Source organism: Peromyscus eremicus, chromosome 17, assembly GCF_949786415.1.
Source record: "Peromyscus eremicus chromosome 17, PerEre_H2_v1, whole genome shotgun sequence".
In the NCBI taxonomy this organism is placed as follows: Eukaryota; Metazoa; Chordata; class Mammalia; order Rodentia; family Cricetidae; genus Peromyscus; species Peromyscus eremicus.
In genome coordinates this window covers 44577991-44593328 of record NC_081433.1, presented here as the reverse complement: position 1 = coordinate 44593328, position 15338 = coordinate 44577991, and the positions used below count along the sequence as shown (strand labels likewise).

General features: G+C 34.6%; 1 protein-coding gene across 1 annotated transcript in view; it reads right to left on the bottom strand.

Annotated features, from left to right (window-relative positions):
* Gpm6a (glycoprotein M6A) overlaps positions 1-15338 on the bottom strand; it is a 186092-nt gene that overhangs the window by 18945 nt on the left and 151809 nt on the right. The window contains exon 2 of the mRNA XM_059244826.1: positions 8155-8347. Within this exon, the coding sequence (XP_059100809.1) occupies positions 8155-8347 (193 nt within the window). The remainder of the gene's footprint in view (positions 1-8154; positions 8348-15338) is intronic.

Sequence of the window (15338 nt, the reverse complement as noted above, 5' to 3'; positions counted from 1 at the left end):
GGCAATTTTCATAAGCAGGAAATGGCTACTGCTTCTTAATCACCTGAATTCCATGTGTTACCAAGAAGGAGATAAGTTCACAAGCCTATGGTACAGAAAACTGGAAATTGCTTTTCTGCTTGCTGTCCTGCTAGGTTTCAGGATATAATGCCATCATCAGTAATTGAAAATTACATCAAACTGCTTTGGAACATTGACTGGTGTCATCCATATAAGTCATACTTAATAACTTTTAATGCAGTATGAGGAATATGGTATCATTGTCTTACTAGACTTACATGTGCATCACAGTATGGCTGACTATAAATGCTACAGTGTTCCACAGCAGACTCCTGGAACTTTTTATCTTACATGACTGAAACTCCATGCTATTGAGCAATTTATGAAATTTAGTCTGACTCTCTGACCTAGCTCCTTTCAACCAGAATTCTCCTTTCTGTTTCGATGAGACAGACTACACTAGATATCTAACCTAATCACTTATGTGGTGAGTAGCTTGTATCACTTAACATGAAGCTTTTGAAATTCATCCTCATTTTAACACATGTCAGTATTTCTTTTCTAATGTTCAACAGTAGCTCACTGCATATACATGATATTTTCTTTATCTACATATCCATCTGTGGACATTTAAGTTGTTTTAACACCCTGGACAGTAAAAGTTGCTGAAATGAACATGGTAGTTCAGCTATTTCCTCAAGATCTCTATTTCAATTCTTTTGGATAAATGCTCAAAGTAATGATGGCAGATAAGTAGGGAGGCATATTTAGACTCAACTTTCTATGTTAATGTACTTTTCAAATGTCCCATCCTTTGGCTGAAGCTAAAATCTTGTCAGGAATAACAAACTAAGTTTATCCTAAGATACTCCTTTATAGTATGCTTTCCTTTTTTTAAAGATTATTTATTTATTATGCGTACAGTGTCCTGCCTGCATGTATCCCTGCAGGCCGGAAGAGGGCACCAGATTTTATTTCAGATGGTTGTGAGCCACCATGTGGTTGCTGGGAATTGAACTCAGGACCTCTGGAAGAACAGCCTGTCTTAACCTCTGAGCCATATCTCCAGTCTCCTGTTGTATGTTTAATACAAACAAAAATGTGCTGAGAAGTTTTCCTGTAAATCATCTTTCCTTCCTGAACTATGACCTTGAACTGAATGTGTTCGGTAATGTACATCTTGAATTGAACATGCACTCAGAAAGTGCTTTCACATATACATATATAAAAATATATATAGTTTGTATTTTTTATAAGTGTATATGTAATATAGAATTTATATGCAATGTAATATATTTATATTATATATACATTTATTATATTTATAGAAATATAAATCATAGGAGAGGACATTGATATGGAGATAAACATCATGCCATCTTTATCTGCTGTAGGTAATAAATATTTCTTTACTTTCTTACCTTACCTAGATTGCTTTGGCTGCATTCACCAAGATATGAACCCATAACTTTCAATTACAGAATGACAATTTATAATATCCTACTTCTCAAATATTTTATCTCCTTGTAAATCCTTTCAAATTTCTCAGTGTTTGTTTACATAACTGTCTAACCAATTAAAAAAACAACACATACTTTCTGTAGAGAAATGGAGAAAAAGAAAAACAGAATTACCAGTGTTCACCCTTCCAATTTCTTATATAAAATTTAATTCAATTACTTTGAAATTTTTCTCTTTAGCCAAAGCATCATGGCTACTTAAATGGAACATATTTTCAGTGGCTTTAAAAATTATAGCCCATTCTACAATATGGAGACCCATTTCCCCAATTCCTTACTTTTAACAGTGGTGTAAAGAATAGTGGTCTCCAAAGGTGTCCACAACATACTTCTCAGAAAGTGCTCATGTAACTTGTGTCATCAAAGGGAGTTTGCAGATGTGGTTAATGATCTCCAGATACAAAAATTATCCTGAAGAAAATGGGTGGGTTCTTGTAATTGTGCCAATATTTAAAATGAAAGATGTAAGAGTGTCACTATAAAATTCAGAGAGAGATTTCAGGATGCCACATGGCTGGCTGGCTTTGAAGATGGAAAGGGACAAGAAGCCAAGAATGCAGGTGGCTTTTGTAAGATGGAACAACTCCAGAGATTCCAGATGGAGCACAGTTTTGCCAGCATCTTGATTTCAGCCCATTTCAGTAAACCTAGTAAGACCTGCTTTGGATTTTGACCTCTGAAACTGTGAAATAATCAATTTCTTAGTTTTAAGAAAAATAGTTTCTGATTAAAAAAAAAAGCTTTTAAGGATTAGAGCCTGAAAAAAATTGCTTAGCAAAAATGCACACTATTTGACTCTTATTTCCAAACTCATCAATTCAATAAGATTTTCTAATGCAAGTTTGAACTGTGATTTAAAATATGCTCTGATATCCAAGGAATCTCCCATTGACTCTGCTTTGTCTGTTCTTGAAACATTATTGTTAAGTAGAAGGCAAAAGTGTTTGGTTTAACTGTCTACACTGTAGATGAGTAGAGTTTACAGGCTGCTGTAGTTTCTAAGCCTTAGTTTGTCTTCCTTTGTTATCTTGTTTCTTTACTTCAAACCATTAAGATGTTGCTAAGTGTTGTATAATTCATTAATTTCCGAAGAATAAACTTGAACAATAAAAACTTAGACATTTTAAATTCATAATGTTAGTTGGAAGTAAAATTAGTGAATCTATCTCAGGTTACTGCTTTTTTTGTTTTAGAGTATTAAATAATTCATAATTTGGTAAATTAATTTTGTATATAAAGTGAGAGTTAAATTATCTTAAAATAAAATCTATTCTGTCTGTAAATCATTGTTATCATATACTGAATACTTATTATTATTTTTTAAAATTCAAATACAACCCTTAAGAAATGAATTATATAGAAAGTTTTATTTAGGAGTAAAGCTTGCATGTGACCAAACCTCAGGATATTTATTTAAGAGGCCAAATCATTTAATTGTCTTGGTCACCTTTTGATGTCTAATTTTCAGCCACTCTCCACATTTTCATGTCTGTATGAATGTGTTGTGCAGTGGTAAATACTTAGCCTCTTCTGGCTTGCTTTGTCAAATGTTGTCAAATGATGACTAAAGAACATAACAGTAACACATTGACAAAACTTTTCTCAGGTAAGAGATTCTGAATCACACATTAGGAGAGTTACTCTTTATCACACAACAGATAACAAGTCATTTCCTCAGTGACTGAGCCCAAATGGTTGTGCTAATATGTGAATTTGTTGAAGTGGGAGAATAATGGGAGAAGTAGATTAAAATATAAACTTATCACAGGTTTGGAGCCAACACATGATCTGGATTTTAAGACCAAACTGACGTATCAATGGCAAAAAAAAAATTTCTGGGAAACCAACAAATAATGATAGACAGAGATGTTAAAAAATTCTACCAATAGATCAGAAAACTATTAGAAATTCATTCTCTTCTCTTTGAAGGCCTCGACACATTGGCTGGATCATGCCAAAACTACTTAACATTAACTGAGAAGTTAGGATGTAGAATACACCAACGGTAGTTTTAATAATTACATGTCTAAAATATAATGCAGAAGAAGGGAACCAACTGCAGACTTACCTGTGAAAAGTAAAATTTCATGTCTGGAAGATGACTAGCAAAACACAATTAACATTTCACGGTTACATGCATTTCATAGATTGCTCTTTAGTCTTAGAGATCTGGATTACATTCAGAAATTTGTATGTGTTTAGGGGCTTGGAAGAGAAATAAGGGAGAAAAGGAGAGGAAAAGGTAGAGTGTGAGAAAGGATGGGAAGGAGAGAAACAATGGAGGAGAGAGAGAGAAAGAGAGAATAAAGGAACGTAAGAATAAAGAAGAGAGTAACTCCTCAGATCCTGAGGAACACAGATGCAAATCAAAGAGTCTTCAGAAATTCTTTTTATCTTTATCTTTTAGCTCACTTATCTAATTAAACAGGCCTCTTTTCCCATTTAAATGGGAGACTTAATATAGGGATAAAGCAAGAATTTGCAAATCACTAAACTTGGCCACATGCTTTCTCTATGATCATTCTCATACATATTCTTTTCAAACAACATATTTATGAGCAAGCCATATCACCTATATGCCTAATATTTACTCCCTCTGCCTTAGAGTTCTTATTTTGCAACCCCTGTTTCTCCTTTACTTTTCCCATTCGTCTGACACCCCCATTCCTGTAGGCAGCCCTGCTGAGGGTGATCTCCACTACCTTGACATCTATGCATAATTTATGAATTTATTAGTTCTTACTCACCACACTAAGAGTTTGATGGTACAAACCTCCTCTTTTTTCCCCCCAAGGAGGGGAATTTAATCCATTTGGAAGCTCCATGAGGCCTATATAATGAATTTAATGAATTTGAACTAGGAAAAGAGAAATAACTTGGACCCCCAATCAATATGCTATTCTTCCTATTCCAAACATACTTTATTGCTCTTTCATTTAATTTATCATATAACAGATCAAATGGAAAATTATAAAAATAATCTAAAGTCTTTTCTAAATTTTGGTTCCTAAGCTCCCACAGATAGTATCTCCAGGGCTTCAGCAGAGATCTGTGATATTTTAAAGTTTGTTGCCTAAATATCAAACATGTAACTTTATAATTGTTAATAGATATAGTCATTTATTAGACTTATGACTCCTTGCAAACTTTATGTGCTATAACTGAAGAAAGCAGTTTGAATGCAGACTAAATATAGAGAAGCTGTGGATTTCCAGGACATCTGTGGTAGCTTAAAATAATGAGCGGTGAGAACATATTTTGTCCAGCTATGCTAAGATATAACTGAAAAGAAAATGTCAGTTTTATCACATTAAAATATATCCATGAAATCATCTTACTAAAACTCTCCTGAACTAACTAGCAATAACCCAGTTGGCTTTTCTTTTTCTTTCTCCTTTAATTTTTCCAAGACAGGGTTTCACTTTGTAGCTCTGGCTGTCCTGGAAGTCACTAACCAGACCAGGCTGTGCTGGAATCCAGAGATCAGTCTACCTCTGTCTCCGGAGTCCTGGGATTAAAGTCATGCACCACTACTTCCTGCTTATCCAGTTGGATTTTGAAATAGCTTAATTACATTCCATATGATGAGTATAAGTAATAAACAAAGAATGATTCTGAGAATTAATCAATTGACTAATTAAGTAATTAATTTATTTTTGTTTCTCCCTTGTCTTTCCTACATGATAGACTTTAATCTGTAAGCCAAATAAACCCTTTCCTTCACTACGTTACTTGTATTTCTTATGGCAACTGCAAGCAAACTGGACCATAAACAGTTTTACAGCTTTCTGAAAATGTGCCTAGAATCTGAAGACCCTTCCCCTAAACTAAATGGACTTAAGAAGGTTCTTTGTTTTAAAACTTTTGAATTGAGCCAGGCGGTAGTGGCACATGCCTTCAATACCAGCACTCTGGAGGAGGAGGCAGGCGGATCTCTGTGAGTTTGAGGCCAGTCTGGTCTGCAGAGTGAGTTCTGGGACAGCCAGGACGACAAAGGGAAACCCTCTGAATTGAAATATAGAGAAAAGAAGAAAAGCCCTTGAAAGATGCTTAATTAATGACGTCGACATCTGGCCAAAATGCCATTGTTATACTCAAAGATTCTAGGTATCTGGTAAGACTGTCAGGTTTTTTTTTTGTTTGTTTGTTTTGTTTGTTGTTGTTGTTGTTGTTGTTTTGTTTTGTTTTGTTTTGTTTTTGTTTTTTACTGGTGGTATGCCAGTGATACAGCAAGCTGACCATGGCATCTGAAACCATGTGAAGGTGAGTCGTCTCACTGAAGGCTCTGCTTATTTCTTTTTGCTGTTTCTTTCTGCTTCATCCTTTTCTAAGAATGTGGTCAGGTCTAATCCACTTTTGGAATCCATCTGAAGTCTTCCCTGGCAGTCTAAGTGATTTTTCTTAAATGGAAATAGGATCTCATGGAAATTTAAATCCAAGGTGTTAATAGTTATCAAGCTTTAATTTTATGTGTTTGCTAATGTTCAACTCTATGACAATTAATAAATTATGGTAATATATATTTACTAACCAATTAAATAGATAGTGCTAATTTATAAAGGATTTGTGAAATAACATTAATTACAATACGAAATAGACAATTTTAATTTGCTAATAAGCATTCATTTGCAAGTTTTGGAGAAACTGATACTTCAGATTTATGGACTGTAGTTTTTAATAATAATTTCCTGGTTTTTTTTTGGTACAAGGGAATTAAACCTCATTTATACTAGATGGGGCTGTCATACACATAACATAAGTGTTACAAGTACTCTACCACTAGGCTCTATCCCCAACTCTGTTTGTACCTTCAGTATTGAGAAAGACTTATACTAATTTTCCCAGGTAGGCATTGAACTTACTCCGCAGCCCAGGCGGGATTTGAACTTGCTATTCTCCCTATCCCAGCATCATGAGTAGCTGAGCTCACAGAGTTGCATCACATGTCTCACTGATGTCACTGCTTCAGCAATCCCCTCTCCTAATCGCTGTTGGTGGAAGGGTTATAGGCTTCCTTTATTCTCTTTCATTTTTTACTGCTTAGAATTTATCACGGTTCAGAATCTTCAAATATTTCAGATAAATATACAAGCTAAATGTCTTTTCTTTAAAATTTCTGCTGTTTTCTCTTTTGGATGAACATACCCTCCACTCCTCAGAGTGAGAGAACTATGGTTTTATTATATAATAGGAACATTCAACTACATTTCCTTCATTTTCACAGAGAATTATTAACTTTAATTACTCCAAGAATACAACTTATTAAAATTATTGTTGAAAACAATGTTTTTCTGGTTTATGGAGAATAAAGAAATTTAGCAATATTACATACTGTGTTTGAGATAGGGTCTTCTGTGTAGCTCTGGAACTTGCTATTGCAGACCAAGTTGGTCTGGAACTCACAAATATCAGCCTGCTTCTGCCTCAAAAATGCTGGAATTAAAGATGTCAGCCACCACATTTGGCCTATAGTGTTGCATACTTTTGATACCATAGTTATAAGATAGTTTTATTCTACTAAGTAGTCTCTAATAATGCCAAGATCATAGGAACTGGCTTGGAACAATCAGAATTACAGTTAATTACTTTTATCTGAAGGATCTGAGTAAAAAGCAATGGTAACATATCTAACTAGATAACCATTAAGATTTGAAAGTATAAACACTCTGATTTAAGTAAAATTAAATTAAATTATAAAATAAAAAATACAAAAAAAGAAAATGTAAACATACAGAAAGAACAAATGAGTATTTTGAAAAGAAAAAAAAGAAAATTTCAAACATATCAAATCAAATCAAGCAGCATGAAATAAATGCAAGTAGTTTCAAGGCTAACAAACATGAATGTTTTTTGGGACAGATAGTTTGTATTAAAAACTTGTAATAAATAAGTTATTTCTGTCTGTGATTATGAAATCCCTCAATAGATGGTCAGAATGAAAAACTGACCATAAATGAACCTCAAGTACTTGTTCTCTATACTATTAATAAGAGCCTGAAACCAGGACAAAAGACCTGCACCTCCAGACTGCTTAAATTATATTTACAAAGACTATTATTTCACCATCATCCTAATTTTATAATCCTAGTAGTTTATGTTTTAGAGGATCAAAACAGAATTGGCATTTTCAAAGAAAACTTTCTCAATATTTAATCTTTGTCTTACAAAAGACCACAAGAACCTTTAACAATGTTTTCTGTGAGGTAAAGAAAGGAAGGGGATACATGCACGGCTGGGTTAAAATTGTGAAGTATCTGATCCCCCTTAGAGTTTTATGAATTTCCAACATCAAAGTCTAGATTTGTGATTGCCTCTGTCATCTGTCTTTTCAGCATTTTTGAGGAGTCTATGGTCAAATTTGAAGAGCAAGGCAAAAATGTTCTGCTTAGTGGTAATTTAATTCATGTCAAAGCCTAGGTTAAATCTCTATTAATTTGGCCTCATATTCTATGCAAAGTGCCTTGTATTGCTTAACAGATCAATGCTTTTCTGAACTGCGTTTGCCTCGTGAAGATTTTTTTTTCATCCGTCATCACCTTACTTAGCTAGACATCTATTTATTTAGAAAAAGATACAGGAGGGAAGGCACACAACAGAAGCGCTCTACAGAAAGTGGACATGAACAACGACTCACATGGTGAAAACGTCCAGCGTGTCTCCAGCAGTCCTGGCCATCTCAAAGTAGGTCTGCAGAATGTTGACTGTTCCAGAAAGGGCTTCATGACCGCAGCCGCAGAACAGGGCCACGCCCGCGTACAGCAGGATGGTGGCTATCAGAGAAGCATAGGGAATGCCTCCGAGACATTTAATACAGCACTCGAAACACCCTGCAGCAGAGCAACAGAGAAAGAAAAAAGTGAAAATTCATGTTATTTATTCATCTTAGTAAATGGATGACCTCATGTCTCTGACCTCAACACCACAAGAAACAGTATTAGTATTGACAGATGACCCCGGGTCAACCCCATTAAGTCCTCGAGGACCCAGGAAAGAGTAAAGATGAAGTCCATTGTTAACACCCATTCTCATAACCGTGTGGATGCTCACAGGGCTATGATCACATCCTCTACTCCTAGTATGACAGAAGCCCTTCTTTTCTGACCAGACCCTCATTTTAAACCACCACACACGCATGCACAGCACTCCGCTTTGAAGTCGTTGCTCTCGCACTTAATGTGGTTTCATTTTACTTAAGTGGTATCTGTTCCTTTGAACCATTTGTGCATTTCTTTCGGATCAGTATTTGAAACCTGTAGTACTCAATTGTAAATTCAACTAACTGAATTTTGACCTACAGATTCTGAAAGTAGAGAGGAAAAGATCAGACAGGATTTGATTAGACTCCAAATATTAAAGGAATTAAAGATGAATTCTGAGTTCATATATGTGTGTGTTCCTTAGACAGTGACTCATAACGAAAAATCTATTCATAGATTTGGGTTAAAAATAAATGAGAAAGGCATGGACACAGTAGAAAACAGGGAGGGCATAATACTGATCCCATCATTGTGATTTTTAACAGATTCATCCTTTTGATATTATCTTGCATAAAATGGTGAAAATAAGAGAGTGACCTCATGCTGTTCTTGTGATATGTAAATGAGCTAATATATAAAATAATACTTCCGACAAAGAGCTCCATAAATGTAAGCTGTTACTGTTAGACATAATTCAACTATTATTGTTATTATTATACTTTCATATGGTTGTTAAAAAACCCTTTGACCATAACAAGCACTTTTGGCTTGTGTACTTCATCACTTATGCCTCCATTTAAAGAAAGTGTTGAGCATTTAGCCTGATACATCACAAAACATATTTCTTTATGCTTAAATGCGATATCAAAGTTTTCTTAGGGAGTTCTATATATGTTCAATTAAATTGACTAGAAAATCTTAAATGGATATATTTCGTAGTAAGAAGTAGTGGCGAGACACTACATGCTAACCCCTGCTCAGACTGAGTAATTGAGGCTGCAGTACGAACAGGTTAGTAAACCTCCAAGAAGATCTAATATATTTAGCTGTACCGCTGCCCTGTCACACACATCTCCAATACAGAGATTTACCCCCATCATCCCTCCATTTGAAAATTCTTAGTTCAATCTCATTTGAATGAGGAAGCCCTTTTATGTTATTGATTATGCTTCTCTTTTCTTCAGAACTAAGTAACAAGTGAGAATTTAAAGAAGTTTGTGATTATTGTACTTAAGTCAGTCACAGGAAAAGCTAAGTGAACTTTACCTAGAACACATATAAAGGTTGAATGTCCCTAATTTGGAGTGCTTGAGGCTAGAAGTGCTTTGGATTTAACAGGCTTCTTTTTTTTTTTTTTAAATTTTCGAATATCTGCATATAAACAAATACCTTGAGGGTGGAATTGATACCTCAGCATAAAATTCATTTGCATATACACTTTATGTACTTGGCCTTAAGGAAATTTTATAATATTTTAGTAGGTCTGCATTCTAATTATGTCCTGTCAGAAGAGGTTAATTGTGGGTCTTTGCACTTGCAGCACCATATAAGGGCTGAAACAATGAAGTGTTTTGGCTTCCAGATTGCAGAACTTTTTGGTTATTGATCCTTGACCTTTATGAATCTATATCTATAGCCATACTATCTATAACATATTAAACATGAGATTTAAACGTTCCTGTGTGACGTGACTTCGTATTTGGAGAATGAACTAGACTGTTATTTTGATATTCCTCATTGAACAGGCCTTGAGAATTGTAGCCTGTATCATCTCCCTCAGAAGAAGAAGTTTTTAAAGGGAGCCTAAGCTCCTCACCAGTTTTGTTGCTCTTTCTTGTGACAGCAAAATCATTTCCTGAACATTTCTTCTACACACACACACACACACACACACACACACAGTGTGGGGAAGTGGAAAAGGTGTTAGAACAGCTTGAAACTTCATATAGTAGAAAAAAATTCACCAACAGATGGCTGAGACCAGTGTGTGTAGTATCTGAATGTCATGGAGCCCAGTTTTGGATGGAGGCTAACAGCATGGCAGAAAAAAATTAGACTATTCCCTTTTGATATTCTATAATTCCCATTTCACTCATTATTACAATTATAGGGGGAAACAAGTAACATGCATATTAAAAACAAAACAAAGAATCTCCTAATCTGTCTAATTTACCAAATGGTCCCAATGACTTCAAGTCCCAGTTTGGTGGTTCTTCTCTGTTCCTAGTCTCAAAACATTTGATACAGTCAAGGAACAATTCTACTGAAGACATTTTGAAATGTCAAAACCCAATTCTCAAGCTCAACGCAATCATCTGATTGTAAGTTGAAATGCAGAAAGAAGATTCTAAATACTGAATGCTATCACCTTCGCTTTACCTTAGAACATAGAATTTACAGGTGAATAAAATATGAAATCAGGGTAACTCAAGAGCAAATGAAATTAAAAAAAAAACATAAAAATCATCACCAAAATGGTCACTTAGAACTTCTGGTTAACTTTATTCCCAGTGTGGAGCTAGTTTGTATTTAGGTCATATTTTTGCCTACTATGCTGTTTATGGCCAACATTAGCTTCTGTGCTGGCTTCCGTCTCCCCAAGAAGAAATCATATGCTCACAGACGCCAGTATTATTTGCAAATTTAACTTACTAGTTGCTTTCAAATTTAGAAACGTATAAGGTAAGCTCTAATACTAGAGAAAACTAAAGTTAATGACCCTGAGTTAATACATATTTCCAAATTAGTTTAGGGTCTCCAAAAGACACTGAAATATATCCTTACTCCCCATTTAAACACTCCATATAAATTACTCAGAATTATGTTACCTTTACTGAAAAATACAAACTCCTCTAAGTTCGCATTTCTGCATGATTGGGGTAGAAAAAATTAAGTATTGACCCTCTGCAAAACTTTTGTTCAAATGAAAATCCCTAAGTGTCTCATTGGGGACATATTGTGCTTGTAATGGACTACATCCTAATCAAACCCATTCTTCCTATGAGTCTGAGCCGAGTTGCCTACTGCATTTAAAGAAGTCTCTTTGAACTCGCATATGGAGAAGCAGCACATCATTTCAACATTCTCTCCAGCTGCCAGAATCCCACATAGTTGCTGGCAGGGGAGCTTCTTTCCACCCACAGTGAGAAACAGCCTTGGCAGATCAGTAGCATCTCCATGGCAACCGTGCCCCTGGGCCAGGATGCACTCCCAATAATCACCCTTGAAGGCTGAGGATTCTGCTGTCCTCCATCATCATGCTTTTACTGAACCAAAAGTGCAAAAACACTCTATTAAATGAATATTAATGAAGCATGGTAAATGGGGTTCTGGCACTGTAGGAAATAGATTTTTTGAGGAAAAAACAATTTTTATAAACAATAATGATCACTTTGTATATTTTCAACACTATATATTGTGAGAACATGGCCTTTTAGTTCTCAAATAAAGCAAAGGTTCAAATATGGACTGGGGATTTGTGTGCTATAGCCAGATGTGCACACAGAAGCATTTCTTATGTCCAGTTTCTGGGTGTAGCCTCTCAAGTGACATAATGCCATGTTGTCAGTTTTAAGGTAGAGATAAATACTAAAAGAGTCACGAAGCTTTATTTTCAATATACCCTCTAAAACATTAGCATTTTACCCACCATTAATAAGCGCAAAAAACTGACTTCTTCCAATGTAAAATTTACAAGGAAACAGAAACTCCCTTCATAGGGCTGTTTTTAAAAGATGTACATTTACCTTTCCATGAAGTACATAATCAGTTTACCTTCACTCAAATATTGACAAATAAGCACAATCTTTGCCTACAGTTACTTCCCAAGCTGTATCAAAGAGAAAAATAAGAAGCTAAATGAACAAGAAAAAAAGTAGACAATAGTAAAGAGAGACCAGCAAACTTATGGATTTTAGGAAATAAATTGAAAAGTGAAGCTGACAACACACTAAAGATTTACTCGTTGGTAAATTTTTTCCAATATCATTTACTAAGGAGATGATTCTTTCTGTATTAACAAATCCTACCTTAGTAATGATGGCATGCGCCACCACCGACTGGCAGAATTATTTTTCAGTGTTAGATTATTCTGTTGATAATCATAGCAGCTATGAAAATTTTAAGTGTTATCTCTGTCTTTTCAACGTTTGTGCCTTTTCATTTATGATTTTTGTTGTCTTAACTCTGTTCACCAAAATTAGTGAAATATGAAGAGAAAAAGTATCATTTTATGTTTCTGAAACTAAGGGAGAAGCCATGTTTTATTATTAACTTCATGTTGGCTTATTTATTTAAATGAGTCTCTTCTGTTTTGAATTCTGTCATTCTTTTATATCATATGTAAAGTCAGTTTATGCTACTTTTCTGTTACCAGCCATGTCAAAAATTTCCAAATTAAACTTTTATTACCAAGTAAAAGGCGGTACTCACACTGATTTTTTTTAGTATATAGCTGAAAATCTCCCCTTAGCACTTTATTGAACACTTTCATTTTCATTAGTCCATTAAGTGTGTAATTATTGAATCCTCTTGTTCTTTTTTAAAAAATTCTCTTGTTCTTATTAGTCCATTAAGTACATAATTATTGAATTCTCATTGCGATGCCAGGGATTATGCTAATTGCTGGAGATGCAGAACTTAACAAAGTCAATATTAAACAGGTGGGAAACAGATAATGAACAAGTCATTAAAATAGTATTTGTGGGATTGAGAGAAGTGTGAAGAACGTTTAGACAGAGAAGACGGATTAGGAATATTGAAATATTGATGTCAGATTTTGATAAAGAGGCTAGGGAAAGACTAAATGTGGTTACATCTGTGAAATATCTGAAAGATGCGAAGGTATATTAAATAAAACACCATGACAGAATTCCTCCCTTTAATAGATGACTGGAAGGCAAAGAAAGATGTGTAGTAGAATTCTAAGTCAAAGATGGAAATTGGAGGGAAAAAAAGCACTTCAGGAGATTTAAGGACAAAGATCAACATTCGTTACCACATGTGAGGTGTATATACAACAAGGATAAAAACATGGATTGGAATTTTATAAAATAGTGAGTACAAAACAGTTTCCTAGCAGTTGAGAGTGCAAGCCTCCAGCTAGGCAGGGCTCACTGAATTTCCCTTTGATGACTGATGCTCAGTGTTTTGAAGCCATTAACTAGTACAGCCAGGCAGTATACTAAAACCCTGAAGGCCTTGAAGCCTGATGCTGGATTATGTGGCTTCAAGGATTCATCCAACTTCAAAAGGAAGACTCCAGAAATCAATTCGGGTATTAGACAAATCTCAGTGATCAATAAGGGTCTTAGCATCATCTTTAGGAAGGAGAAATGAGATATTATCAGCTAAAGTTAAAATATTAATAAGCCATTACATCCTTCAGCTCTTTTTACAAATGTCACCTCAGTTTCCAATCTAGCCTTTGGTTCTAGTGTGGAAATTTTAATGGAGTAGAGACCATCCGATTTTCTTCTATCATATCATAGATGGAAACATATCTCCTGGGTAGGAGTGCAGGAACAAAGCAGGACTTGACTGTGCTAAGTTTATTTCTTATGCTCACCCCTTTTCTATATCCGGCCTAACAGCAGGTAGACTGAATCACTAATTCAACAGTTAATGAAAGCTTTTTTGAGTGCCTATTAGTTCTATGTACTTTTAATATAGAATTGATTATAACTATGACTTGGACTTTACTTGTTCATATTTATGATATAAAAATTTAAAAATCCAATGCTTTTTCAGAAACTTCAAAAAACATCATATTATATTATTTAATATGATATTATTTAATTATTATTATATATTATTTAATATGATATCTTGTATATATTATTTAATATGATATCTTGTGATCACAACATTATTTGGCAAATCAGAATCACTGAAGCAGGCTTAAAATTTATAAAGTATAACATAATTGAAATATGAGCAATAATAGTTCAAAATTAAACTTATGAAAACTATTTACACTGGAAAAGCTTATCAAACATTTTATTAATTGTTAGTATGCATGTTTTCTAATGACTGTAATTAAGGACATAACCCATGTTTTACAGTATACTAGAGTATATATCAAATAATTAAAAATTCAAAAATAATGTCTTTATTAGTGTTTTAAAAAACATTTCTTGCCTTAAATCATGTACAGAAATCAGCATGTGAATAAATCTGTGATCTGCCATCACAATCGTAACAGGCCTCCAGACCTTAGCACAGCTGACTCCACCATGAAAGTACCATCTAGGCCTTGGAAACCAGCACATAGGCAACACCACCTACCAAAACGAGGCAAAGACCTAATTCACAAAGTCCATAGTTCTGGAAAAGTCTCTAAATGTTCCAACTTTTTTTTTTTAGCTTCTGTAGTTGTGCTTCTGGCTAACTGTTTGTGCTAACTAAGGTGTGTCAACCCAGGATGTGGTTTTTGTGCTTAAAAGCCCACCATGAGAAAGAAAGGCTCAGTACCACACTGGAGAAATAATAGACTAATAAAGACTTTCTATTGGCTTAAACCTATGCACAAGCAGTCTTCCCTGGTGCATATCTCATAATACTATGTTTGTACATGGCATTAACAAAATAGCATACTCCAATGACCACTTTCTAATAAAAAAAAAATCTTTAAAAGTATCTTCTGAGTTTGGACGTATTCTCTTATCCTCTTAACTTTGTAGTTACCAAAATCACGAGGAATTATGCTGTAGCTAGAGACCCTATATTCATACTGTTGTGATCCCAAGATTTGTATCTAATGTTTTAGCTGATTCTAATGTACAGATGTGGCTTCCTATGAACACAATGTAGTGTTGTGTATAGTCGTATTCATTGTCATGAT